Below are 26307 nucleotides of genomic sequence, written 5' to 3' on the forward strand. Positions count from 1 at the left end.
GAATCTTCTCTGCCTCTTAAGAGCAAACATCAGAATGTATGCTGTTTTAAAGCATTAGGAAACACAGGTTTGAAGAAGTTAAAAATCACAAAGAGATTACAGCTGTTTGATAGCTACTTTTGGATGGAAATCCGGGCACATCCGCCTGCACCACTGCAGAGACCGTGACTTGGACTGTCACACTGCACTAGGAACAGGATGTATCACGAAAGAGAGAGGGGCTTTTAAATCCACGTTTAATTTTTAATACGAACTCTGTTGCACTATTACAGCAGTGATTCCTTCATGCACAGATAAATTCAGCATCTACCGTTAGGGAAGAGTAAAGCCTGTACTTTTACTGGTTCCCCCCACACACGGGCAAATGTAAAGGAGCTTTTTAATTTGTGCTCTGTGGTGCCAAGGCCAGCCTGTTCTGTCTTTGTATTTCCATCAGGAAGGCTGATATTTGTCCTGCGAATATGGAGACAGGAAACTAGTTAGGGCCCTCTTTACCTGGGATTACTCCAAAGTGTGCTTTACCTACATGTATCAAAGGTACTGGACTTATGGAGCCCCTCAGGCAAAGCTCTGAAGATTTCATCTAGAAGCCTGCTGTCAGTACGTAAAACTGTTCACTATTTCAGCTTCACGGCAAAAAGGAAAAATAAAAACCCAAAGGCATTTAAGTAAATGCGTCCCCATCTCATGCACTGTATTAACCGGCTACCGTCTCCTACAGTCCAACATAAACACCTTCTGCATATTTACCTGTACGTTACACCCGTAAGCACATAGTATCTATGCTGTAAGGGTATTTACAAATTCAACAAAATATCTACATATAAAAAGCTTTACTTAAAATTAAACTTGATGCAAGTTATGGGAAACCAAATTTATTGGCAAACGAAACCGAGCATTCCTTCAACCATAGGTTGTTATCGAATTCCATACCGGGAAGGAGACAGTTTGATAGAGATTGCTACAAATACGGGAGGACACAGAGGTTTGGTTTTGAAACCGCAGATGTAATCGCCTTGACTATTGCCCTTGTCAGATTTCTGTTTGACTACTGGCCCCTGTCAGTTTTCTTAGCTTCTGAAAGACATTCATAGCAACTTGCACACACGTTGTTTAATGCTGCAGAGAGTTTCCAAAGCTGCCATGTAGGTAAAGACATAGAGAAAAATATATTCCTGTTGGCATGCTGTTGTATGCTATTAGTTTGTGAATAACTGGTTTTTGGTATTTTTTTTTAAAATTTTCTACCAAGTTGACATCTTCCTTACTAAATGTGACTTGTTTTAATTGAAACCATAAAAGACCACAAAATCGTCACAAGTTCCAGCTGGTGATAAAGCTTTGCTTTTTATACATACGAGGGGAAAATGCCTCATAAAAACTGTCTTATGAATTTTATTTTCACAATTCCTTTTTTTCCCCCAGCACTGCAGTTTTCATTAACTATGCTTTTTAAAAGTTACTTTTAGACAATGACAGTGATCTAAGACACTGAGTCGACTGTTACTGAGCGATACCGAAGGCAGTTTGTCGTGGAATGCTTCTTGTCTGAAGGCACTGCATGTGTCTTGCCCTGTGCTTTCTGGAATAATCTGTGAAATTTAATGGGAGCGCTGTGTTTCTGATGCTTTCAAGACAGCACCGATGCCAGAATGCATTGCAATACGCATTGTTTATGCCTGAAAACCACTGAATACGGAGATGATGTAAAAAGTAGAACACTGCACTGCTGTAATACCTGGAAGATTAAGAAGGCTATTGAGTAACAAGAGCAAAGAGCAGGTAAGAGTCCCAGTGAGCATCGGCAAATGCAACTGTCATAATGATCTCACTTAGCACATGTATACTGTACATACGGTTCCTAACAGTCTCCCAAAAAGACTAATGACAGCTAGACATAGAGTCACCAATTTCACGACAATGTCCACAAAGACATTGAAGTTCTAGAGGATACTACAGTAACACTCTTGACAAGGAAAACGGAATTCATTTTTAGGGGTTTAGCTGAGGACAGTATAAACAAGGTATCAACGCATGTTTGAATAAGATACGCAGGTATGTCCTTGAAAGGTGGAGCATTTTTCATGCATCACATGGAACTGTGTCCTGAAGAGGAAAGGACGCGATCTGTGGATGGCATGGCGTTAGTCTGATCGGGTCTGAGGAAATCAACAATACCCATCTTGAAGGAAGGAAGGATGCACTTTGCACTGCATTTCACATTAACGTATCATTTGACTGAGTTACGTTCTCGCTCTAACTGTTCTCATGATAGGAACACGCAGCAGAACGTCTGCTTTCTGCCTCTATGTTCACAGTCTGAGAAGGCTGACCAATGAGGGCTTAAGAGAGACATTCTAGAGAAGTGGGATGTTGGCAAAGAGCAGACAAATTAAACAAAGGAATTCATGGCGTTGACCGGAGAAGGTGCCTCGGAACTTTCGTTTCCTTCAGCTGGCTCTTTCTCTTTCTTACCGCTGTACTGTCCGATAAAGGAGCCGTCCTCATTGAACTGGCCGTTCACCCCCTCTCCATAGTCAACTAGGCTATCGTCACTGTCTTCTTTTTTCACAGTCCTGTCTGACGGCGTTCGACTGCCTTTTTTTAAAGGCTTGTGGTCTTCAGCATCACTGGAAAAGAGAAGACATTTTCATCGAGACTGGCATTTCGGTAAAACGTTTTGCTCTTAAAGACCATGCATGCAAATGGTGAGAAAGCATCTGGAGTTCTGAGCTGCTCTAGCCAAATCTAATCGTCAGGTGGACTCCAATGACGGGGATGTGGTTGGAATGAAAATCAGGTGCGGAAATGGTTTAATCATGAAGGCTTCGGCAGGTGGATGGCTTCTTATTGTGCATGTCAATGACAAAGCTAGATTCTGGCTCTCGATTGGGAAGCAATTCAGAAGTCATCACAAGCATTACAAAAGGAAGAACCAAGAAAAGTTGCAAATCATCACGATTGTAATAGAATTCGGAAGGGTGTAAAAGCTTATGGTGAATAGAGAAGTTAGTATGTTAAATGGTGTAATTGCTCTGATTCCTTGGCGATGAATGGAGAATGATTTTGGTTAAGTGTGAAATGTGGATTTTTGTTTTTCAGAGCATGAAGTGCAATCCTGCATTTCCAATAATTCTGTTATTGAGTGCAGGCCAGACTTGTAAACTTTAACCTTACCTTTCTAGAGACCTACAAATTCCATTAAAAGGATGCAGAAGAAACAAATGAAAATAGCCTAAGAAGAAAAGCAAAATCCTTATACGGATCGTATACAGTATTTTATTTTTTCTGTAAGAATTTTAGTTAATGGGTAAAGATTTATTCATTTGGAAAGAGGCATCATTTAACTTTGGAGCACGACATCTGTTCTATTAATGGCAGGTCAATATATTCTGAAGAGTGTGAATGGTTCCCAAGTGTAAAAGCAAACATTTCCTGCTCTCAGTGCTACCTGACTACTCCCTTCTCCCAGATGTGTTTTGCAGCTGATCCACGTCGGATGGGAATCTGAGGAGTGTAATTTAATATAAATTTGTAGGACACTCACTGTACATTTGCTTATTTCTCTGTTGAACCCCAAAGCACAATACCCAGAAGTAATCACTGTGTTTTAGAACATCCATTCATACGGTCATGTAACTAGGTATTCATGCTGACCTATTCCTTAATGGGTAACATTTGGTTAAGAAAAAGAAAAAAAAAAAAAAGGCAATGACATATTACATGTTTTGAATTCTTTCAAAGGACAAAAATCCAAGACAAACATGGGAAACCCAAACAATATTAGTAAAAATTTAAAAATTTAAAGTAAAAGAGAGGCCACATTAGCTGCAGTATGTCACATAGGAATTTTTTGCAAAGACTGTTTTGCTCCTTCTCTTTTAAAGAGTAACTTCTTTCTAGCCAAGACACAAATATTTCATGGTGTGCAAATATTCTGGCTCTTTTGCCAATAATTTCTACTAGGGTCTCCAATTTTTTGCCAAGAAGAAAATCTCAAGACTGGAAAATAATACTGGCTTAATGTGACATTGGCATACGCTATGGAAAATGACCTGTTTCAGCAACACACAAGCGCTTGTCACAAACTGAACAAACGATATGATCACCATTGCTATAAACAACTGGGGAGGTATCACAGAATCTTGGGATGCACTGTGTTTGGAGCCCTTTAGAGGCCATACTAGCCAGTCTCCAACCTGTTGCAAGAATAACTTGTACGCCTTTGGAATTTAATCATTAGTGTCTAGGCTTTGCTTGAATATTTCCTGTGAAATACTGCCCATGACTTGGTCAGACACTTAATTCCACTGAAAAGGTCAATAATGAGCAGTATTTTATCACCTGGATTCTAACTATTAGTATCATTCCACTTTGTAGAACTAATGTTCCAATGAATACACTACAGGAAATTCTACTCTGTGGCATTTCTTTGATCTACCCATGCATCCATGCATCCATCCACCCATCCATCCACTCATCCATCCATCCATCCACTCATGCATGCATGCATGCATGCATCCATCCACCCATCCATCCACTCATGCATGCATCCATCCATACATCCATCCATCCATCCATCCACCCACCCACCCATCCATCCATCCATCCACCCATCCATCCATCCATCCATCCACCCACCCATCCATCCATCCATCCACCCATCCATCCATCCATCCACCCACCCACCCATCCATCCATCCATATACCTAATAAATATTTACTGAGTACTGACTCTAAGACAGATAGTGTTCTAATCACTGGGGATAAAGCAGCAAACAAAATATAATAAAACCCTGACTTCACTGAGTTTGCTTCTAGCAGGTGAAAATACAGACAATAAACAATCAATGTATTTTAAAAATCAGTTACAGAGTGCGTCAGAAGGTGATCAGTGCTATGGAAAATACAGAGCTGAGTAAAGAGAGAAAAAATGTGTTAGGGGAGGGGATGGAAACAGGATGCCCAGAAGAGGCCTTGCTGAGAAGTGACATCTGATCAAAGACTTAAAAGAGCTGAGTTAGCCAGGTGGGCAGCTGGCGGGAGAGCCATTCTGTCCAGAGTAAAAAAGCAGTGCAAATGCCCTGAGGTGGGGGCAAGCCTGTTCTACGAATGGCAAAGGAACTGATGAGGCTGGAGCTAAGTGACAGGGAGAGACAGAGAGAGAAGGTGGGAGACTAAAGTAAAAAGAGGTGACAGAACTAGATCAGGGCCTTGTAGGACACTAAGGGTTCTGTCTTTAACTCTGAGAGATGGGAAGTCATTGGAGGGTTTTCAATGAATGAGTGACATGATCCAATTTACACTTTGAAAGGGTTGCTGTCATCAGTGTTAAGAATAGTCTAAGTGAAGTAAGTCAGACAGAGAAAGACAAATATCTTATGATATCACTTATATGTGGAATCTAAAAAAAATGACATAGGTAGAATTATTTATAAAACAGAAACAGACTCACATAGAATATAAACTTATGGTTACCAAAGGGTAAGGGGGAGGTGATAAATTAAGAGTTTGGGATTAGCAGGTGCACGCTACTATACATAAAACAGATGAATAGTGTGGACCCACTGCACAGCACAGGGAACTGTATTCAATACCTTGTAATAACCTAAAATGGAAAAGAATCTGAAAAACAATACATATATATGTGTATGTCTGTATAACTGAATCACTATGCTGTACATCAGAAACTAACAGCACTGTGAATCAACTATACTTTAAAAAAATAATTTTTTAATTAAAAAAAATATAGCTTCCCCTAGAGGGCAGGGGTTGATAAACTCCAGCAAAATCAGGCCATGCCCCTTCATCACGTGCTGTCTGTGGCTGCTTCTGCACCACAACAGAATTGTACAGCCGCAGCAGAGACTGAGTGGCCTGCAACATCTAAAATACTTACTACTGGACCTTTTACAGAAAACATTTGCCGACCCCTGCTCTAGGGGGGAAGGGGAACTACTGCAACAATCCACGAGTGAGAAGCCTGTGACCTGGGCCAGAGCGGCACACACTGGGGTGGTACAAAGGTCGTTACAGACGTATTTTGAACACAGCACCAACAGGATTTTCTGATGGATTGGATAAGGAATAACAGAGAAAAGGACAGCACCAAAATTTTTGGTTTGAGCAGCAGGAAGGACGGAATTACCCTTAATTCCACGCGCAGCATGTGTGGGCTGGAAGGTCAGTAGTTCAGTTTTGGACATGTTAAGATCTGACATGTCAGAGGAACCACTCCTTCAATCATTTTCTGAGTCTAGTATAACACTGATATCTAAAACCAACAAGAACACTTTGAGAAGGTAAAATTACAGGCTAGTCTCACTTATGAACATAGATGAGAAAATCCCAAAGAAATCACTAGTGAATAGAATTTAGCAATCTGCTAAGAAGATAATATATCATGACCAGGTTGTGTTTACTCCAGGAATGCAAGCTTGTTTTAGCCCTAAAACAATATAATTCACCATTTTAGCAGGAAAAAAGAAGACTATTTTATGATAATCTCAGTAGATTTAGAAAAAAGGTATATAGTAAAATCCAACACATGTTCACAATAAAACTTTAATGCACTAGGAACAGAAGTATCTTTGTTAACTTGATCACGAATGTCTACAAGAAACCTTGAGTTGATGCCAGCCCTGACAGTGAATGCCGCAAGCTTCCTGTTTGACATCAGAACTAGCAGTAGGGATGCCTGCTGTTACCACTTCTAATCAAAACTGCACTGGAAGCACTAAGCAATGTGATAAGAAAAAGAAGAGAAGGCATGGTATTAAGAAGAAAGAACTGTCATTATTCATAAATGATATGATTATGTATATAAAAAAATCCAAAGGAACCTGCAGGCAAACATTAGAAAAAAAAAGAAAGTTTAGCAATGTTGCTTAGTACTGTATTTGCATAAAAGTAAATTTTATTGACTTGCAAACAATTGGAAAATGAAATTTTAGAAAGGATTCCATTTATGATACCACAAAATCACAAAGTATGTAAGAACAAATCCAACAAAAATACGTGTAAGACCCCTATGAAGAAAATGAAACTCATATTCAGAGCTATTAAATAAGAGCTAAATAAATGGAGAAAGACTCATGGTAAATTATGTTAATCTTCTTTATATTGCTCTTTAGAGTCAATTTATTTCTGATAAAAACATAGCAGGGTCTTATGCAGATCTTGGCAAGCTGATTCTAAGATGTATATGTATGTGAAAAAGGCCAGGACTATCTAAAAAAGTCTTAAGGAAGAATAACAAAGTTGGAGGACTTGACCTACCAGATATAAGATTTACTCAAAAGTATTGCATTAAAACAGTGTAGTTTTGGTGCAGAGATAAATTGATTGGTGGAATAGAATACAGGGCCCTGAAATAGAAAAACAGGGAGATCTTTTTGTTGGCTTTATTCCTACATCATATTTTCATGCTGTCATAACTGGAATCCTTCTTAAAAATCCCCCTTTTCAACTGTTTGCTGGTACAAAGAAATATAATTGACTTTTCTGCTAATTTTGTGTCAAGCGACATTACTGAACTCTTACGGATTCTAATATTTTCCTGCAGATTCATTTGGATTTTTACATACACAATCCTGTGAGTTATGAATGACGGCCAGCCAAGAAGCGGCTCCCGAGAAACGTCCCTTCCAGCTCAGTGGCCACAGTGGAGGAGAGAGAACCTACAGCGACACGGGCTGTGCATGAAAGAAGAGAAGTAAGGAAGAGGGTGCTCTCCCCACCAAGAGTCTTTCGAAGAAAAGCTGTTCAAAGGCAGCTCAAGAGCTTCGAAAGACTTTTTAAAAAAGTGGTGTGATACAATGTCCGACTTCAGGAATTAGAATCTGGCTAAATGAGAAAAAATGATATGTGGTCCCAGCACAGAGCCTGGTGGGTGACTGGTGCCCAAAAAAGAGAAGTGTCCTTCCATCCGCCATCACACCTCTTATCTCCACTCCAGACCCCCGCCTCACAGAGATGGTTTTCTAAGAAACATCTTGCGTAACACACACGCTTAGAACTTTCCAGATGTGATGAGCAGTTACAAGGCTGGGTTGAAGCACTGTATTAGTGCTTGCTTGTTTTCAGCTCAAAGATGGATTTTATAATGAAAGGGTAAGTAGACCGTTTTGAACATTGTGCCAAGAGAAGCTGTTTGGCCAACTTCAAGTGAGAAAGGGTGGTTTCCCACACGAGAGGAATTTAGAAGTGATAGAAGATGATTTAAAAGTCACACCCTTATTTAGCTACATAGTATTCAAGGCTTAAAAAAATTCATCCACATTCTGGTGAGAACTTTGAAGGACAGGAAGTGTCAGATGTTAACTGTTAGCCCAGAATGTCAACGATTGAACACATTTCAAAATAAGTCATAAAATCATCATAAAAGAGTATATGTAGCCATGAAATATATTTTTGACACTGACATCCATGATTATTCATGCATATAAGTTGTGTGGTGGAAAGGAATGTTCAAAACTCAGCTCCTGCATTACTTCCTCTGGGAAGATTTCTATACCATCTCCTTCAAGGCCATGCACTTGGCTTTGTTCCTGCCCCTGCTCCCTTGGCACCTGAGTTATATGCCTGCCCTTTCAAAGCACTCTTCACTGTGCTCAGATTGTTCCCTTCCCTGCGTTCCTCACTAGACTATAAACTAGTGAGGTAACATTCTATTGGTTTTAATATCCTCACAGCCTCGCATATAGTAGGCACTCAATCAATACTGGTTGAAGGAATTCACTGTGAAATAACAATAAAAAAGAGAGCAGGCATTTTAGAAACTCTTCAGAACTCCTACATTAACATTTTTTCATTTCTTCTTAATCACTTTTATGATGTCAAAGAACCGGGACACATTCTTTCCTTTTCCTTTTCCATTTCTAAGAATGAATTTTAGGGAGTTCAGTTTGTTTTTTTTTTCTTTCCAACAGCACTTCATTCAAGGTTGTGCACACAGGACCCACTAAGTGCCTGCTGAGTAAGGTGCAGCGGCATCTGTGATGACTGGGTCTGATTCTCCCGCGGTCACCACCTACCACGGCCAAACCAAGCTACAGTTTTATTGATGTTCATGACCCAAACACTCCCTTTAAAAGTGCATCATTATTTATATTGCTCACATAGCAGTTTATGATTGTGAGCACAATAAATCTAAAGTATGTAACAAATGCACATATATTTACATCATCCAAACCTTACGAGCATGGGTTACCAGGCTTGTGACAGGGTTGTGTTCACCTGAGTGAGTGACAAGATATCCATGCCAACAGCCTCCATTTACGCTACGAGTTCAAGGACCACAATCATACAGCTTGTGACCTTGGTTCATTCTGGTTTTTAAAGGAATGGAGCTAAAGAATAAAAAAAAAAAAATACTTACACGGTTGGTTGCATTGTTTCTCTGATTTTTCTATATGCTAGTAAGGATGCAGATCCTACTGTCTGTATAATTAAAGAAACAAACAAACAAAGCTGCAGGCTTCCACCAGAGGGTTAACTGCTTGGGGTGGGTGTTGGAGTGAGGGTATAGGTTACAGCATATAAAAAAACACATCAAATTTGGCCACTGAAGTTCCATCCCTCTCTGCACTATAAAATACCCTCTGGCTCGGAGCCAACCATGGAGGAATGGTTTCATCCTCAAACTGGAGAATGAGCAAATCATAAGCAGAATTCATGTACATTTAGGGAACAGTCCTAGTTTTGTGTGTGTCTGTGTGTGATCAGCATATTAATTTATTTTCAGAATGCAAATGAAAAAGAATCAATAGATAATGCAGAGCTCAAAACTTCCAGAAAGTGCGAAGCAGAGAAGGGACTCTTGGGATTTAAGGAGGAGAATGAAATTTAAATCCATTTGTTAAAAAATATTCTGTAATAAACAGCTAGAACCATTTTCATTAATTGTGACATCTAGAATAACTAAAAGTTTTTTTTTTTAAGTAGAAAAGAAACCAAAGGGAAAAAATTCTGAGGTCATGTCAGGAAGTCACAAGATGAGGCCACATCTGTAGCAAAGGGTGACTGGGTGTTCTGGGAAGTGATTTCACTTGTGGGATTGCCCTTACGCACTTCCAGCATCAGTGAAAAAAAAAAAATCACTGAGTTACGTTTCAAGTTTAAGACACCGGTCAGAACGTTATTTCCCTTGGTAACTCCCAGATCAATGGAATTACATGTGTGACAAGTGTTTTTATTTTCTTGTTTGTACTTAATAGGTCCAAGGAAAAAAGTCTTTCTCTTCCGAGAAACCCAAGGCATAAGCTAAACACAGCCATCTGAAAACACTCGACAAACATAACACTTATGAATTAGCACCAAGACAAATAAATATGACCAAATAAATGTAAAGACAATAATAATGAGGACAGTGACTAAATACTTGCTATGTGCTGCTCTGAAACCCCAAATCACATTGAAGCTTATTAGTAGATGGTTTGTAAAGGAGCAAAGAAATCAGTGAATTAGAAACCTTCAGAGATCATCTAATACTTGGCCAACCCTATCATTTTATAGATGAAAAAAATTGAGACAGATTAAATGCCATATCTAAAAGAATCAAGGGTAATGGCTGAGCTGACAGTAAAACTAAGACTCTTGATTCCAAATGAGTTCACATTCAACCTCGATTTCAATCAAGTTTTTGAAGTGGTGTAGGCAGCAGAGTTACCCTGAGAAAGTCACATTACATCAGATCACGATGTCACATCATTATAATAGCAAGTTGACATTTGAGACCCATGGCGTGAGCAGTACATTGCCAGATTCATCTGGGCATGAGAATGTAGAGCAGAAATCCATCACCATGGGAAGAAGGCATGCAGTGCGATGGTTTGCTTTCAATTCATGCAAATATATAATTTTAAGGCTGTATTAAAGATTAAGCTTTATCACAATAAAGAAGGAAATGGTAGGCATATCCCATGCAGAACTCTAGCCACAGGGACACTAAAAGTAAGAAGTCTTTTAGTAATTCTCAGCTCCCCTGCTTTACTGGAGAAACGTGTAGAAAAGTGAATAAAATCAGCAAAGATTTCAACTCATCCAGTGCAAGCCACGGCTACCCTAGGCTGCGGCCATCTGTGGGCTGCTTTAGTGCATTATGAAACCTTGTGGGTGAACCAGTGGGGGTGCTGAATGAGGTATCTGTATCCTGTCAGTCTCCAAGTCAACATCTGACATCCAGACAAAGCTCACTAGACAGTCTTCTGTATCATAACATACAGAATTCTGAAAAGTTTTAGAAATCAGTCACCTCTGTTGAAAAAGAGAAATCAGAATATAAATGCTGAGGTGCCAGGACACACAGGCAAAACCTTTATATCTGCATAGGAACTGGTGTTAATCCACGTTTGTAAAAAATATATGGTTTTTCTCAACCAGTTCTCATATTTCTTATCCTTGGCATTATTTTGCCTCTCATGATACTGACATGGAAATATCAAAAATGATCTCTAGAGACAGGTAACAATTAACACACATATCTTCTATACATGTCATCTGGCAATCACAATAGTGAAATATTTTATTTCACCTAAAAGCCCTTTCTTCTGGCCAAAAAAAAAAAAAAAAAAGCCTCAATACTGGTTCAGTGCATATTTAAAGAATTATATTTTATATAATCAAGAGGCTTATAGAAATAAAGGACAAAATATAAAGGTATTTGGTTAACAGAAGTATTCTTTTGGAACACCAAAACCCCAATCTTCTAAATGAATAAATGTATTTTTTGTTTCTGTTTTAAACATATCTAAAATAATCATTTATTTCTCTTTAAAAAGACCTATAACCCCTAGGTAAGAATATCTTTGTTTAAAGAGTTTCTTTCTTAAAAAAAAAAAAAAAAACTATTTAGCACATAGGTTATATTCAATTTGTCCTTAATGATGGAGCCAAGCCAAGACGATTTTAGCAAAACTCTGTGAGTTAATACACTGCCTCCAGAGCTGTGATATTCCTTAATAATTAACAGCTTCTAAAACAGCCTAGTCATCATTTCATGATTAATGGGAGGGGGTGTAGGTATTGGTTTGAGAAAAACAAGCTTCAAATCCAAGGCAAAAAAAGAGTAACATCAATTTTACAAAAGCACTGCTCAGAGAATGACAGGGGTAGTTTGCTTTACAATGCAGGTCTGTAGGGCCTTTATTGTTGTTTAAACTCTTATTGTAACACACCAGCTTTTCTGTGTTGATCAATTACAGCAAGGGAAATATTCCTCTGGGAAATAGGACAGGGTGGAAGACATTTCATCTCTAAACCTACTGATAAAATGGAAATTGATTTTTTTAATGAAGAGCGAGATTATTTTAACTGTGAGGGATGTGTGAACATTTAGACATGAAATGCTTCTAAACTAATACTTGAAAATATGAAATGCCAGGCAAAGCGCGTTCCTGGCTGAATCCCATTTGATGGAGAGTGAGTGTAGTGTCTGTGCAGGGCAGCGAAGACGAAGGGTGACTGAGAAGAAGGGGCTCACCTATATTCTCCAAAAGTACCGTCGTCTTCCTTCATAGGCTGGATTTCAGGATCCGCATGAGCATCTTCCTTTTCTTTAACTAAAAAATTCCAACATGACATCATTATCTATTGATCCTGTGTTTCCTTACTTAAAGTTTTAAGAGTGCACTCTGAGATTATACAGTATTGGAAATAATGCTGTACACAGTAGATGTTGTACAACCAGGCATAGTATGTAGCCATGCATATATTTTGATGCTTTGGTCTCTTTGAGGCAACACAGTCGCATGAACATTTGTTAACATACAAAGTTGACTTCCTGTAAGACTTTTGGCACAAGTCTCTTACTCATCTGAGAAAAAAATAAGTTTTACATTTCTAAGATGTTTTACCAATCTACTTACTAACTATATTTATGCTCACCAATTCTTTTTACAAACCTATTCTTTTGCAGATTTTTCCCACTGCCACTGAAGGGGAAATGGTCAGGTAAAGAAAATATAAATTCATTGGATTCACTAAATTGAACACAATATTAACCATACAGGGAAAGCAACGTTATATACATCCTGATGTCAAGACCCAGTTCATGCATCACTTCCTCTGGGAGACTTCCTGCACCCTCCCCTTCTGCCTGTTGGTTTTAGGTGCTATTTCAGCACCTGTGACTTATGTGGAGCCTAAGGAAGCAGAGTCACTAGCATCTTCAGAGGACAGATTAATTTACACTCCAAAGTATCCTCTGATCCTTGGCAACGTTTAGGCTCCCATTATGTAAAAGGGATCAAAAACTGTCTGAACAGGAAGTCCACACTAAGGGCTCCTGGAAGATACACTTACTGCAATCTCCATGAATACCCTCATGATTTGTCTTTAGTTCAGTGGAAAATTATGCAGCATTAATTATAAGGCAATTTCACTCTTTCTTTCTTACCTGGGTATTTACCACCTTTGTTTCTTCTGATGAAGCAAACAATCAGCAAAATTAAGATAAGGAGAGCGACAGCACACATCAGACCAATGAACCAGCCCTGAGTCGCTATATCCACCTGCCGGCTCGCCATTGCTGGAAAACAAACCAATGGTGTCAGTGGGAACGGGTCTAGCGGGAGATGAGAACTGCTGTAGTCTCTTGCAGTAAAAAACTGCCATAGTACATGAGCTTTTGTATATTTTACACATGGTCCCAAATTGGCATCTGTCAGTTACCAATCAGAAGTTATATAAATACTTAACTTTCATAACTTCAATCGAAAATCTTCAATGATTTAAAAAATTCAAATAGAGAAATCTGACTGCTAATACCATTAAATGCTAATGAACCTTGCTGAACACTGTGTTCACAGTTACTTTAACCACATATTTTCAATACATAGTCCCAAACCAATTAAAAAATTTACTGTTTTCAGGAAAAATTGTACATTAATCACAATGATAAGAAAATAAGACAATTTTAAACAGAATGTATACATCTAATGGAGTATTTTTCTTTCAGAGCAACCACTTTTGGAGGGTAAAATATTGCAATGACGTTGCCATTTTCCAAAAAAAATTTTTTTTGGAAAATATTCTGTTGAAAAAGAAAGCTCTCCACATAGGAAACTTGCCCACATAAGATAACCAAACTTACTATTTTATACAACACCTCAGTTTGCACCCAAAATAGTACTTAAATTTGGTATTCAACTCATTTACAAGAGTTGGTTCTGAAGGATTTTTGGAAATTTCTGAAAAATCCGAATTATCTTCAAAGGGTCAATATGCAGTCTTTAATATTGCTTAGGATCCACTCAAACAACTTTGAAATATTTCTTGATCAGTGGAATCATTATTGGAATAAGTGGTCAGTTCAAAGAGAAAATACTCATTCACACGTATACATGTTCTTTATCTACTCTGTTTGAGTCAAAGAGTGCAAAGCCCCTCATTCAACCAGTCACAGTATGCAACTCTCCTAAGAAAAACACAGAATAATTAGCATTTCTGGTATTATTCAAAAGTGTCAATCAAATGGGACAAAGTGCAGCATCAATGGCTATTCAGACAAGCCCATGAGAATTTGTTTAAATATACTGGTATAAATCTTTTTTTTTTTTTAAAGGCTTTTATTATTTTTTTCAACTTTTGACCATAATCAAGGTAAAAGGTCTTCTTCTTTTTATTCATAAGAATGCCTATATCATTCTTTTATTTGATTGAATTTCTTCCGAATACATTCATCGTGGTTGGGCTAGGTGTATGCGATCGCTGGATGCAGAAATAAGCATGGCCATGCGTAACCCAGGTTCTGCTACATGTTGCAAACAAAAAGCACCTCCCTGCCTTTTTCCTCCACACAGAGGATAGGGAGGAAAAGAAAAGGCTGAAAATCAAGTATGAAGAGGAATGTGAGAAAATGTGTGGATGTGTGTTTAAGAAATAAAATGAGAAGTGGAAATACATTATCTGGAATGCAAATCAAATGACAGGAGCCTTTCGTCAATAGCCCCTGGTTCCCCATTAGTTAGAGGGGTTTTGAGTGTTATCAGCACTAGATACAACTGAAGCATGAGCGTAGGCAGTGCCCCCTTCCACCCACATACCACAGTCACCCCCGCGGTGGGGAAGATGAAGACGATGAGAATGGAGCTAACATTCTGCAACTGACTCTACACTGGGCACTGTGCTGAGGGCAAAATCTAACTTAGTCTTCACAAAAATCCTATGAGGTAGGCATGAGGAATCAACTCAGAGACGGTAAAGAACTTGCCCAAGAGTTGGAGTTTGACCCAAGACTACTGACACCAAAAGACACAGTGCTAGCCATTCCACCCTACTGCTCTCATGCATTCCCGCCAAAACGTGTCCAGGCATCAAATCTGCAGAAGTCTTTCCAAAGGATAAAATGTTGTAACAGGGACTTTCCATATTTTAAATATTTTAAAAGCCCATCATTACATACTCTTTGGCAATATATTTCTGTCAATTCACACATGGTCTTTGTGTACATTTTCTTCAAAACCGAACCAAAAATCAACTGGTGTGAGTCTATGGAGCACTGGATTGAAGTTAAAGAGTCCCTGTTTTTAATATGATGAATGATTTCCAGTCTTGTCATAAATAGTATCTGCTATTTATGTATATCTTTCATCTAATTAAATGCTACTTATAAGGGCAAAATGCAATAAGATACCCAGTCTTGGCACAGACACTGTTTTGCAAAGTTGGTGACTGTCAAAAATGAACTGCCCACTGGCAGTCTGCTGCAATGAAACTATAGCAAAAGTAGAAATGTTTCTTTGACAGTTGATAAAGGACCATCCAAATTGACTTTGAATTTTTGTCCCTTATGTCTAAAGAAAAAAGGTAAAATATTTGACTACCTCGTTCATTTAAGATTGGGCAGACACAGTATGGTAACAGGTACATGTGTACACATGCTCACATGCTCACACACACAGACACACACATGCACCAGAAGTAGATATAAAACAGAAATTATGTAAGTGAAAATAGCTTCTATTGACTTCTCATCCGTAAAAGGGACCTAAAGCCCAAGAATAAATATGAGGGTTCAAGTCTTCCCAGGACACTTCAAAATCATCTTAACTATAGATGCACATACAAACCCAAATCATGATCACCACTGTGCATCACACACACACACACACACACACATACACACAATGAAGCTTGTAGGGTTTTTTCCTTCTTGAATCTGAGTTTCAGTGGGTGGGTTTGGAGGTTCCTTAAAAAACTAAAAACAGACTTAGCCTATGATCCAGCAATCCCACTCCTGGGCATATATCTGGAGGGAACTCTTAACTCAAAAAGATGTATGCACCTCAATGTTCATAGCAGTGATATTAACAATAGTCAAGACATGGAAGCAACCTAAATGTCCATCGACAGATGACTGGAAAAACAAGTTGTGGTACCTTTATACAATGGAATACTACTCAGCCATAAAAAAGAATAAAATAATTTCATGTGCAGCAACATGGATGAAGCTGGAGACTGTCATACCAAGTGAAGTAAACCAGAAATAGAAAGAAAAATACCATACGATATCACTTATATGTGGAACCTAAAAAAAAATGACACGAACTTATTTACAAACCAGAAACAGTACTCACAGACACAGAAAACAAACTTATGCTTACCAGGGGGGAAAGTTGGGGTGGGAAGGGATAAATTGGAGTTCGGGATTTGTAGATATTAATTACTACATATAAAATAAACAACAAGATCCTACTGTAGAGCACAGGGAACTATATTCAATACCTTGTAATAACTGATAATGAAAAAGAATATGAATCACTATGCTGTACACCAGAAACTAACACAGCATTGTAAACTGACTATACTTCAATTTAAAAAAAAAATCAATTAAAAAAAGAGGAGGAGGGGTCCTCCCAGGAGCGTGGGTGAGAGGCACAGAAACAGGACACCACCTTGTCTGATCGGTTTTTCAGTTTGTGCCGGAGGGGAAAAAAATGAAGAAATCAACCTTCAAAACCCAGACTATCAAAGGCAGAGACGGTGTCATGTTAAGAAGATTCATGAAACAAGCACAGGTGAAAGGTGAGTCTAGGTTCCCGAAATCAGCAGAACGCAGAGAAGAGAAGCAGCTCATTAATGCGGAGAATTAAAAAATCAGCCAGGAGGCTGGGCGTCCATGCCCAGGACCGGCATTCACACCTCAACACCTGGCTGAACGAGCAAGATGCGACACTGCTGTCACCCTAGAGGTCACGTGGTCCAGGACAGGGCCTGGAAACTGGGAGGAACAAGGAGGCTGGGTTAACTGTATTTGCTCCTGGAGGTAATATGTTCACTAAGGTCACTACGGTTTAATCAATCTTTATCCCTTTTAACGGTGGCATTTACAGTAAAAGGTGACAATTACTGGTTTTGGCCTTGTCCTATTTCTCCACCACTGGCACACAAGAATGACTGGCCTGTGACAGCTGCTCACCTTAAACTTCCTGGCCAGCTGCAGCTGGAACTGTAGGTACAGCAACACTGAAGAAGACATTTTTTTTTCTAAAGAGTTTTTCTTCCGTCCTCTAAGAGGACAAAAATTATGCCACAACTTGACTTTATGGGTGGAGCCTCATTCTAGCTAGATCTGCAAGGTGGGCACCTTGGGGCCACCGGGGGTCCAGGGGAGCTGGAGAGACATACCAAGTGCTGAATGGAGTGCTCCTTTTTGAGACAACCTGTTCCCCTCGGGGTGTGGGCCTCCGTGCCCCAGAGCGGTGGGTGTAGAGGGCTTCTCCTCCAGGGTTGGAGGGCTGAGCTCTCCTGCCTTCTAGCGGGTGACACTATGATGACTCAGCACTGACGTGCGGTGTAAGTGGGTAATAAACTGCCTACTTCACAGGACTGTTGTAAGGGCTGGATGAGAGAAGCCATGGAAACCGCTCACCTAGCAGAGACCAGAGCTGAATAAATGTTAGTGCTGCTACCATCATTAGCATTCTAGCTGTCTATGGGCAGAACACCGACTTGGGCTTTTAGTTTTTTGAAATTAAATACTATCAGTAATAACAATTCATACTTGTAATACTAGCTGTGATTTGATATTCCTGTTTTTAAGTTTAATACAAGATTTTCCTAGCACTCTGTACACAAGTGGATATGAAAATACAAGGAACTGGATGACAGAAAAACATTTTTTTCTTTAAACATTATTATTGTGGCACATGAATATTTTAGTAAGTTATTTGAATACCATCTTTATTTAATAAGTTATTGAATATTATCTTTGGTTTCCTTCTTGTTTTAAAAAACACTCATGATTGTATATTTTCTAAATCAGAAGAAATGACTTTAAAAGTGATCATGCTTGGTTCATGAAAGGCAAAAAAAATATATTTTTGCCTGTGGGTTCTACAGGAAATGTAACATTTCCTCAAGAATGCATGAAGTGACTGAACATAATACGGTTGTAGGAATCACAAAATGAACACATACCACACAACCCTCCTTTAAATTTAAGTAAGCGGGGATGGTTTTCCATCCTGTGAGTAAATATGAATATTCCTGCATCTTACAAGACCATTTTTCTTTATTTTAGAAACTTTACTGTACTTGTATATTTTGACAATGTTCAAATAACTAAAATAGATACAAGCAGTCAAACATGGTGTGATAACAATGAAATACATGAACAATTTCTTGTTCTGTACAAAATTACTATGATGGACATCAGTTGTCTAACCCAGCTGCAGCAGTTCTGCTGGGTTACAGACCATTTTGACATAAAACATTGCGACTCAATCAAAGAGTTATTTCAGCTTCAAAAATCTTTTCAAAAATTCCATTCAAGAGGGGAGGGTATAGCTCAGTGGTAGAGTGCGTGCCTAGCATGCACAAGGTCCTGGGTTCAATCCCCAGTACCTCCGTTAAAAAAAATAAACAGTAAAATAAAAACCTAATTATCTGCCCCCTGAAAATTTTTTTAAAAATTCCATTCTAATTCCAAGGGAAAGTATACACATGAATGATGTGAAAAATTGAGATACATAAATCATGTAGATCAAGAATCATATTTACCTGTTTTTGTAATGGTTTTGGCAATAATGTGATTAGAAGATGATTTGTTCAATTCTGTAATTCATTTGCTCTAAAGAGCCAAAGACAGTTAAACCCCAGCTCCCAACCCAACTGGGCCCCGTGGAAAGACACTCACAGCCCTACACACCACACAGCCCCACAGGCCCCCGACTCCCACTGGAGCACCAGCGGCTTCCCTCTGGGAGCAAGAACTGACATGGTGGGCACCTCACCTGGGCCTGTCTCAGACACATCCTCTGAACTCACAAAGGCCCCCCCCTCAGCACCAACTTGAACTTTGTATGCTGTTCCTGGCATTAGACCCTTTAACCCAAAGAAGCTCCAAGAACCATTTATAATTTCTTTCCTCCATTCTTCTTTGCCTATGGAAATGTTGCAAAAACAACACATTTGAATATTTTAAGGGAATGGAAGTCCCTTAGCTTCAAGAAAGGAAAATACTTTTACAAGCGAAAAACAAAAAGCCTCTAGGAGGCTGAGGTTTATCACTTTAGGTTTTTCTAAATTTAGTCATGCCAAATGAATCAATTAAAATAAAGAACCACATGAAAATGTCCTCAAAGAAAAATCAACTGGGTTATCAGATTGCATATTAATTGCACATATTCTCACTGTATTAAATCTTCTTTTTAATACAAAGGAAGCTCCTTGATCTGCGCCTTGCCTTAGGGAACTACTGAGTTTCTCTAATGATGCTATACATTAAATAGCTTAATTGCACTATGGAAAGGATTGTTTTTTTTAAGATACACAAGATGAATCTTTTGGTAAACTTAAATGCCTTCAGATGTATCCAAGTTATAGATTTAATCTTTCCTAAGTATTGGTTTTTCTAAAGCAATAGTGTTTTTCAAAAATATTTATTGCATGAGAAAGGCCTAACCAGAAAGCTGGACTATAGTCAACATTTTGTCACAAACTGACCACCCAGCTTATTACGTCCAGAGAGCACTGCATCTAAGGAGGGAGCACTGGGTTCTCATAAACCACAGAAAATTAAAGCCACCCCATCTCCTGCAAGATGTGGCCAGGATGGAAGTCGAGTCCCTGACTTGGGAATACATTAAACATTGAAACATAATGGTGGTTCCCCTCAAGTGTTAATTTTCTGCAACTTCTGATAAAATTCTGTTGGGCAAAATGACTGCTTTTAAGTCACTCTGATTTCTGACACTTCAAGGTCCGATTTGAACAAACTTTTCTTCTTTCCTACTTGTACTAACAAATACAATTATTCATTATGACTCTTGTTTACATGTTGTGCATTAAGGACAACTTTTAAGTACCACAATATGAAAATAACATCAACAATGGAACTTACTGCCATGTCCCTTGTATTTAACAACAGGAACCAAAGGGATTCCTAGCTATGTATGAAATATATAGGTTGACAGTTCATCACACTTTTTTCAGATAAATCTGATTCATGTATTTGGATCAAGTTATTTTTCAAGATGATCCACAGTAAATCCTTAAAGTGTTCTCAATCTCTTAAAATGTAGCCCCCAAATTAAAAACTGGGTAATGAAATTGTTTCTTACTGCCGGCTACACCATATTCAACATAAAAGTTCACATGCTCTGGTCCCTCATATTTCCAACTGACACTGGCAGAGGTCTCAGCGGCGGCAGTAGTAAGTTTGCTGATCCTGGGATTTACTGCTTGAAGTGAATATATAATAGAAAAATAAAACAAACAAACAAAAAAACAGACAATCAAATTGCAGCACCAGACACACAAGATATAAAGTAAGTTTAAGTACTCTGCAATTGTTCAAATAAAATTCAATTAGAATTTACTGCTGAAATTTAAGGTTCACGCGTTTGGAGAAGGTTTGCATGGTTAGGGTACGCTGGAAGAGAAGCTGCCCCCAGATGCCCAGTCCCCTTTGTCAGAGGTTAAGGACCAAGAAATCAAAGGAATAAGAAATATTTCACTTGACATACCCCAGAGAGCAAGACAATCTTACCTGCTGAGTGTTCGTTACATACACACCATGTTCTGAAAAATCACAGCGCAATCTAAACAGCTTCCTAAAACACCCAGTTAGGGAGACTACAGGATGCTATACGCTTGTTACCGAGTAAAGATGACATCCACGGTCATCAAGAGATGTTACTGGGAATTCGCCTGACATTAAGATCGTGAGATTCTTCTTTGAATGGAAAGGGGACTGAAATCAGATTTCAACAGTAACATTTAAAAAGCAATCTGAAAACAGACAATGGGGAAAATAACCTTTTTTTCAGCCTGAAATGTGTAAATGAGGTACTTTTCATTAGTCTTACCACTGTCTGAATGTTACTAAAATTTAACTTTACAACATCCTTGAACACAAAACTCAGAAAGATCTTTTAACCCTAAAATACATACTTCTTAGGTCTTTTAAAGAAACAATCTGCATTATAAACATAGTAACATTTGTGTTCAAAAAATTTTAAAAAAGATGTTGTTGGCCATCAGAGCCCGATAATTCTATCAGCCTTACCTCAATACCCTAAACTAAAAATGACATATTTACAGAGATATTCATTGGGTAGTTAAACAGTAATAAGATTAATTTATCATCTCAGGGACAACATCCTAGGAGAGCACACCAGAAAGCATGAACGGGCTTGCTCAGACTCCAAAATTAAATTCCAAATTGTGTCATACAATTTAGAAGCCAAGGGTCTCCACTGAAACAAATTCAGTGCAACAGCATTTCTCAGGATCAAAAGCTATGTTAAGGATCAGAAGTATATTAAAGAAATTAAATAATGCACTTGCCCTCAGAGATATAATTCCCGGCCCCACGTTCACTGTCTGCCCCTCTGTGCTAAGGGGGGGAGACAGCAGGAAGAAAACCTGATTATTGAATTAGACAGAGTCCTTCCATGCACCTAACTGATCTCAGTTGTCTGAGGTTTTCCTCTTAAAAAACAGATAATGACATAATTATGACCAACCAACAGAGACATATTTACAACAGTGAATATAAGCATGTGCCAAACATCGGTGGCAAAGAACCCAGGCAAAACAGTAATTTTCTTTAAAGAATTTCGGAATCGTGGAACTGAGGAATTTAGTTGTGGTGTAATTATGGATGGTGTTCAAGGCAGAATCATAACTTCCAATGGAAGCACGTTTAGCTTAGTCATATAGACACCCAGAGAAGACAGCACAATTTCCTAAGGTTATGTGTGTTGTTTGGCCCCCTTCATCACAGAGAATTCTAACTCTCCTTGCTTTTGCTTCCTGCTCATACATCTCTTTACTGACAAATGCTCACGGAGCACCTGCGACGTGCCAGGCAATGTCCCCTGCGATGTGCCAGTGTCATTTCTCACCTGGGCTATCTTAACAGACTTTCCCTGATCTCTCTCCCTATTTTAAGTCCTTCTTTGCAGACCCCACCAGCAGTTACCTACGTTTTGGCTTCCTAAGCTGATCCTGCCACTTCACTTGGCAGGTGGATGGTTTACCTTTGCCCGCAGGTGGACTGCTGGGTGTAACTCAAACATTCTGTGGGTTTTCAAATCCCATGCCTTTGCGTACGCCCCCGGCCAATATTTTATACACCCAACGCCCTGACTCATCGGCCCAAATTCTGTTTGTCCTTCAAGGCCCAGTTCAATATCACTTTCCTCAAGAAGCTTCTTCTGATCCTGTTAGGCAAAATAAATGGTTCAATCCTCTAAGCCACTCAGAAAACATTTTGTTCAAATTGCTAATTTAGCATCTATTTTTACTCTTTTTAACGTGTTCTCTTACCTGCCAGATGGTAAGCATACCAAAGGCAGAGACTGCCTTATTGTCGTAACAGACAGTGCCTTAAAAAAGGCTGGTGCTTTTCATGTGCCAGAGAGACATTAGCTATTGAAATGATTAAACCTTCTATAGAGTTGTGGGTTGTTTTTTTTTTTCTGCTTGTTTTGTTTTTGGCTCAGGCCAAATAAAAGTTGTGCACTTTCAACTTGATTTTTACTTACTGGTACCTAACTGGTAGCTGTGGGACTGACTCTGATATAATTATACAGTGAGAATCTGACCACAAAGAGGATTCGTCACCAGCCCCTCAGTACCCTGCTCTGCTCTGTCCTACTTGTCGACCACAGTCAGCAGCTAATCAGGTCAAGAACCAGGTTCAGCTCCTGACTTGCCAGTTAGTTTCTTCCTATTCCTACACCCCAACTAGCCACCTCACAAAAGTGTCCTGATGATGGGTCCCAAGCTGGGGAAGTAGTTAATTATCTATAGATAAAGCACTGTCCATCCCTCAGCAATCCTGGGACCATAACTCAAATCCATTATTTGTGTTTTCAATTCACTTTTTTTTAAAAAAATTATTTAAATTTTTATTGGGGGGGGCATTAGGTCTATTTATTTATTATTAGTCTTTTTTTTTTTTTAAATGGAGGTACCAGGGATTGAACCCAGGACCTCGTGCATGCTGAGTATGTGCTCTACCACTTGAGCTATACCCTCCCTCCTCACTTCACTTCTATAGATGCCTTCACAGCTCTATCTCCTAGCACTCCAGACCCTGAAGCTATTTAAAGGGACAAGGAAATTGAACAGATGCAGCCAAACAACTACAATTCTTACACAGATATTGAGGGTTTTCACCAAAGACACAGATCCAAATAAGTAACTCCTGAAGATCTCAAGGGTACCTATTTCCACGCTCGAACTGAGGAGAGGGGTAAGGAAAAGGATGGCACAGCACAGCTAATCAATCCACCCCAGCTTCTACTTCGTGCTTTAGACAATCATTTTGTAGTGGTGTATTTGAAAGCATGGGTTTCGTTACCATCTCTTCAAATCTGCAAGAACATTTAAAAATGTAAGCTCAGCTCCGCCTCTTGTCCCCTCTTTGATGAGAAGTGAATGAAAATCTCTAGAGCTGAGGCGTCTAGAGCAAGGGAATCACACGTGTTTTCTCTCCGTGGTTCATCTCTCATTATTTCCCTTTCATGCTGCTTTAAATTAAAATATAAAAGATACATTAAAACGACTAACAGTTGGAAGGCTCGTGGAGAACTTTTCCTCATCTTTCAGAGAGTTGCTAAACCCCGCATGGAGAAGGAAAACAGAGAAGAGGGTAGAAATCATTCCTAGATTGAAAAAAATAAATATTTTTAAGGAAGGAAAACCCAGGGAAACAAATTATTCTTGAGTGGTTTAAAGTCTCATCATGGGAAGATATCATTTTATGCAAGCCATGCCTAATAACTGGTGCACTATTAAAAGAAACAATATCGAAAATCAGGTTAGATTCAGGGTTTTTAAAAACTTAAAACACCATTTCTCTTTTTATCTGAGTTTCACCAGATTTCAGCAACAGGGGTTCCATGAACGTGCTGGGACCCTTTTTTGGCTTGTCTCTACAATCCTAAGTAATTCACAACTCAATTTAGTGACATCAAATGGTAAAACCTCAACTATTCTAATTAAGATTTCCTTTAGTTAATTCTGAGTTCATCAGAATCAGCGGGTGATTCCAACATGACAAGTCAATGGGAAAGGCAGACAGCCCTGCTGCAGCTCACCACCCTGCTCCTGCAGCGCACCACCCCGCTGCTGCCTCCAAGCAGAGCCGCAGGGACGCGTCGGCTGCACGAGGAAAGAGGCCAGGCTTTCTCTGGAATGCTGCCACGAAACGTTATACCAGGAACACAGCAGCCAATTACTGTAAAACCACCAAGGATGTTAACTGATATCTAACCATCCCTGGAAAGAAGTACACATCCGGAAGAGAGGTTTCCATCGTTTCCACAATCTTGTGAAATTTTTGAATTTTTACCCACTTTGTGCTTTCAAGTCTGAAAACACTTAACTATGAACATGATTAAGAGTATTGAACATGGTTACAGTTCTTCTTCGATCATTCCAAAATCTACCTGATTGACATTTGATAATTTACCAAGACTCTCTACGTAAGATAAGAATAGAAGACATGTATCAGGTTTAAGCTCAAAAACTCACACCATTTAGAGCAAAGCACTTATTTCTTTTGGCTGACTTTTTCTTCATTCCTATTTGTACTTCTTTAGTTGGTCAAAGCCCAAGAAAATCCCTGCCAGAGGTGCCCCCCCATGAGAACAAGGCTCTTTAAAAAGCTGACAGATCGACCAAAAGCCAAGAGTCAAAGAGTGGGGGAATCTTTGGAACGGCCTCAAGTGAAAGGCATACTACGACTCATTCAAGCACCACTCTCCCAGCACACCTTCCTCCCCCAGAGAGCTGGAGGAACCAAGGGGAACACAAGTGACTCATTGTGATTGCGGTTACCACCCAGGAAGAGGAGACTTGAGCAGTTTGGTGAAGACAGGATGGACTCACAACCAGGGGAGCATGCAGGCTGGTTGAAGACTGCCTCAGAGGGGTTCCTCTTGGGAAGACCTTCAGTCCCAGGCCAGCTGGAGGGTACCGTTAAGCCGAAATTCCAAATGGCCAGTGTCGTGTGATGCCAGCAAAGTGTACACTCTGTCTACGAGGAGTACAGCTAAATGATGAGAACAGGACACTCAGCTGATCCGATCTCATCATAGGACTAGCATTTCTGCACCCTTCATGTATGTCACAGCCATGTAGAGGATCTGGGACAAATCCCCAGTTTTGGTCCTGTCTGATCTAGCCATGATCATATCATTAAAAGCTGAGATCAGGATTTGCACCAGGGATAAGACTTGAGGAGAGGTTTTAGAAGAACTCAATGTGTGCCTTTCTCCTTGTAAAAAAAAAAAAACAACAAAACACTAGACATGAACTTTAAAGCCAAGATCTTCCAAGATCTTATCTTTCTTTTGGTGTTTCAGAACTTATTTTATTTTCTCTTTTAACTCATGCTGCACTTCCCCATGTTTAACATTGCAAATTGCACACATGGATAAAGTCATGCAGATGAATTATTTTACCTTTGCCTGCACCTACATCAGGTGGAAGAATACCAGCTTTAATGAAGGGAAACAGAAACAGGACACTATGTCGTTAGATGTCACACACCCATGAGCATGTAAAGCTATATAAAAACACATTAAAATCCTAAAGCATGCAAGAAGAATGAAGTGTACCACATCCGGTACAGGGGACAAAGGTATGTTGGTGTCCCCAAACTTACCAGTAATCAAAGCCACCCATACTTAAAGTACACTATTCATACTTGCCTGTTATGTAAGAAGGCTTAGGATATTTGAACCAATTTTGGGGTAGAAATGTCAATTTCTTATGCTAGACAATCAAATAAATAATCCTTAAGCAATTCTACAATTTAGAGCCATGCAAAAACAGAAAATCTTTTCC

At 39.2% G+C, this 26307-nt stretch overlaps 1 protein-coding gene across 13 annotated transcripts in view; it reads right to left on the minus strand.

Moving 5' to 3' along the window:
* Positions 1 to 219: 219 nt before the first annotated feature.
* NRCAM (neuronal cell adhesion molecule) overlaps positions 220 to 26307 on the minus strand; it is a 268306-nt gene continuing 242218 nt past the window's right edge. For 4 of the 13 annotated variants that reach the window (XM_032484235.1, XM_032484233.1, XM_032484239.1 and 1 more), the window contains 5 exons: positions 25923 to 25958; positions 13397 to 13528; positions 12482 to 12560; positions 3178 to 3189; positions 220 to 2630 (listed from right to left, as the gene is read on the minus strand). In XM_032484235.1, the coding sequence (XP_032340126.1) occupies positions 2393 to 2630; positions 3178 to 3189; positions 12482 to 12560; positions 13397 to 13528; positions 25923 to 25958 (497 nt within the window). In that variant the 3' untranslated portion in view covers positions 220 to 2392. Of the gene's footprint in view, positions 2631 to 3177; positions 3190 to 12481; positions 12561 to 13396; positions 13529 to 19235; positions 19386 to 20564; positions 20691 to 25922; positions 25959 to 26307 lie in introns of all 13 variants that reach the window. The other 9 variants (XM_032484240.1, XM_032484237.1, XM_032484244.1 and 6 more) reach the window with 4 other exon arrangements.

The sequence above is a fragment of the Camelus ferus genome, chromosome 7 (assembly GCF_009834535.1).
Source record: "Camelus ferus isolate YT-003-E chromosome 7, BCGSAC_Cfer_1.0, whole genome shotgun sequence".
Taxonomy (NCBI): domain Eukaryota; kingdom Metazoa; phylum Chordata; class Mammalia; order Artiodactyla; family Camelidae; genus Camelus; species Camelus ferus.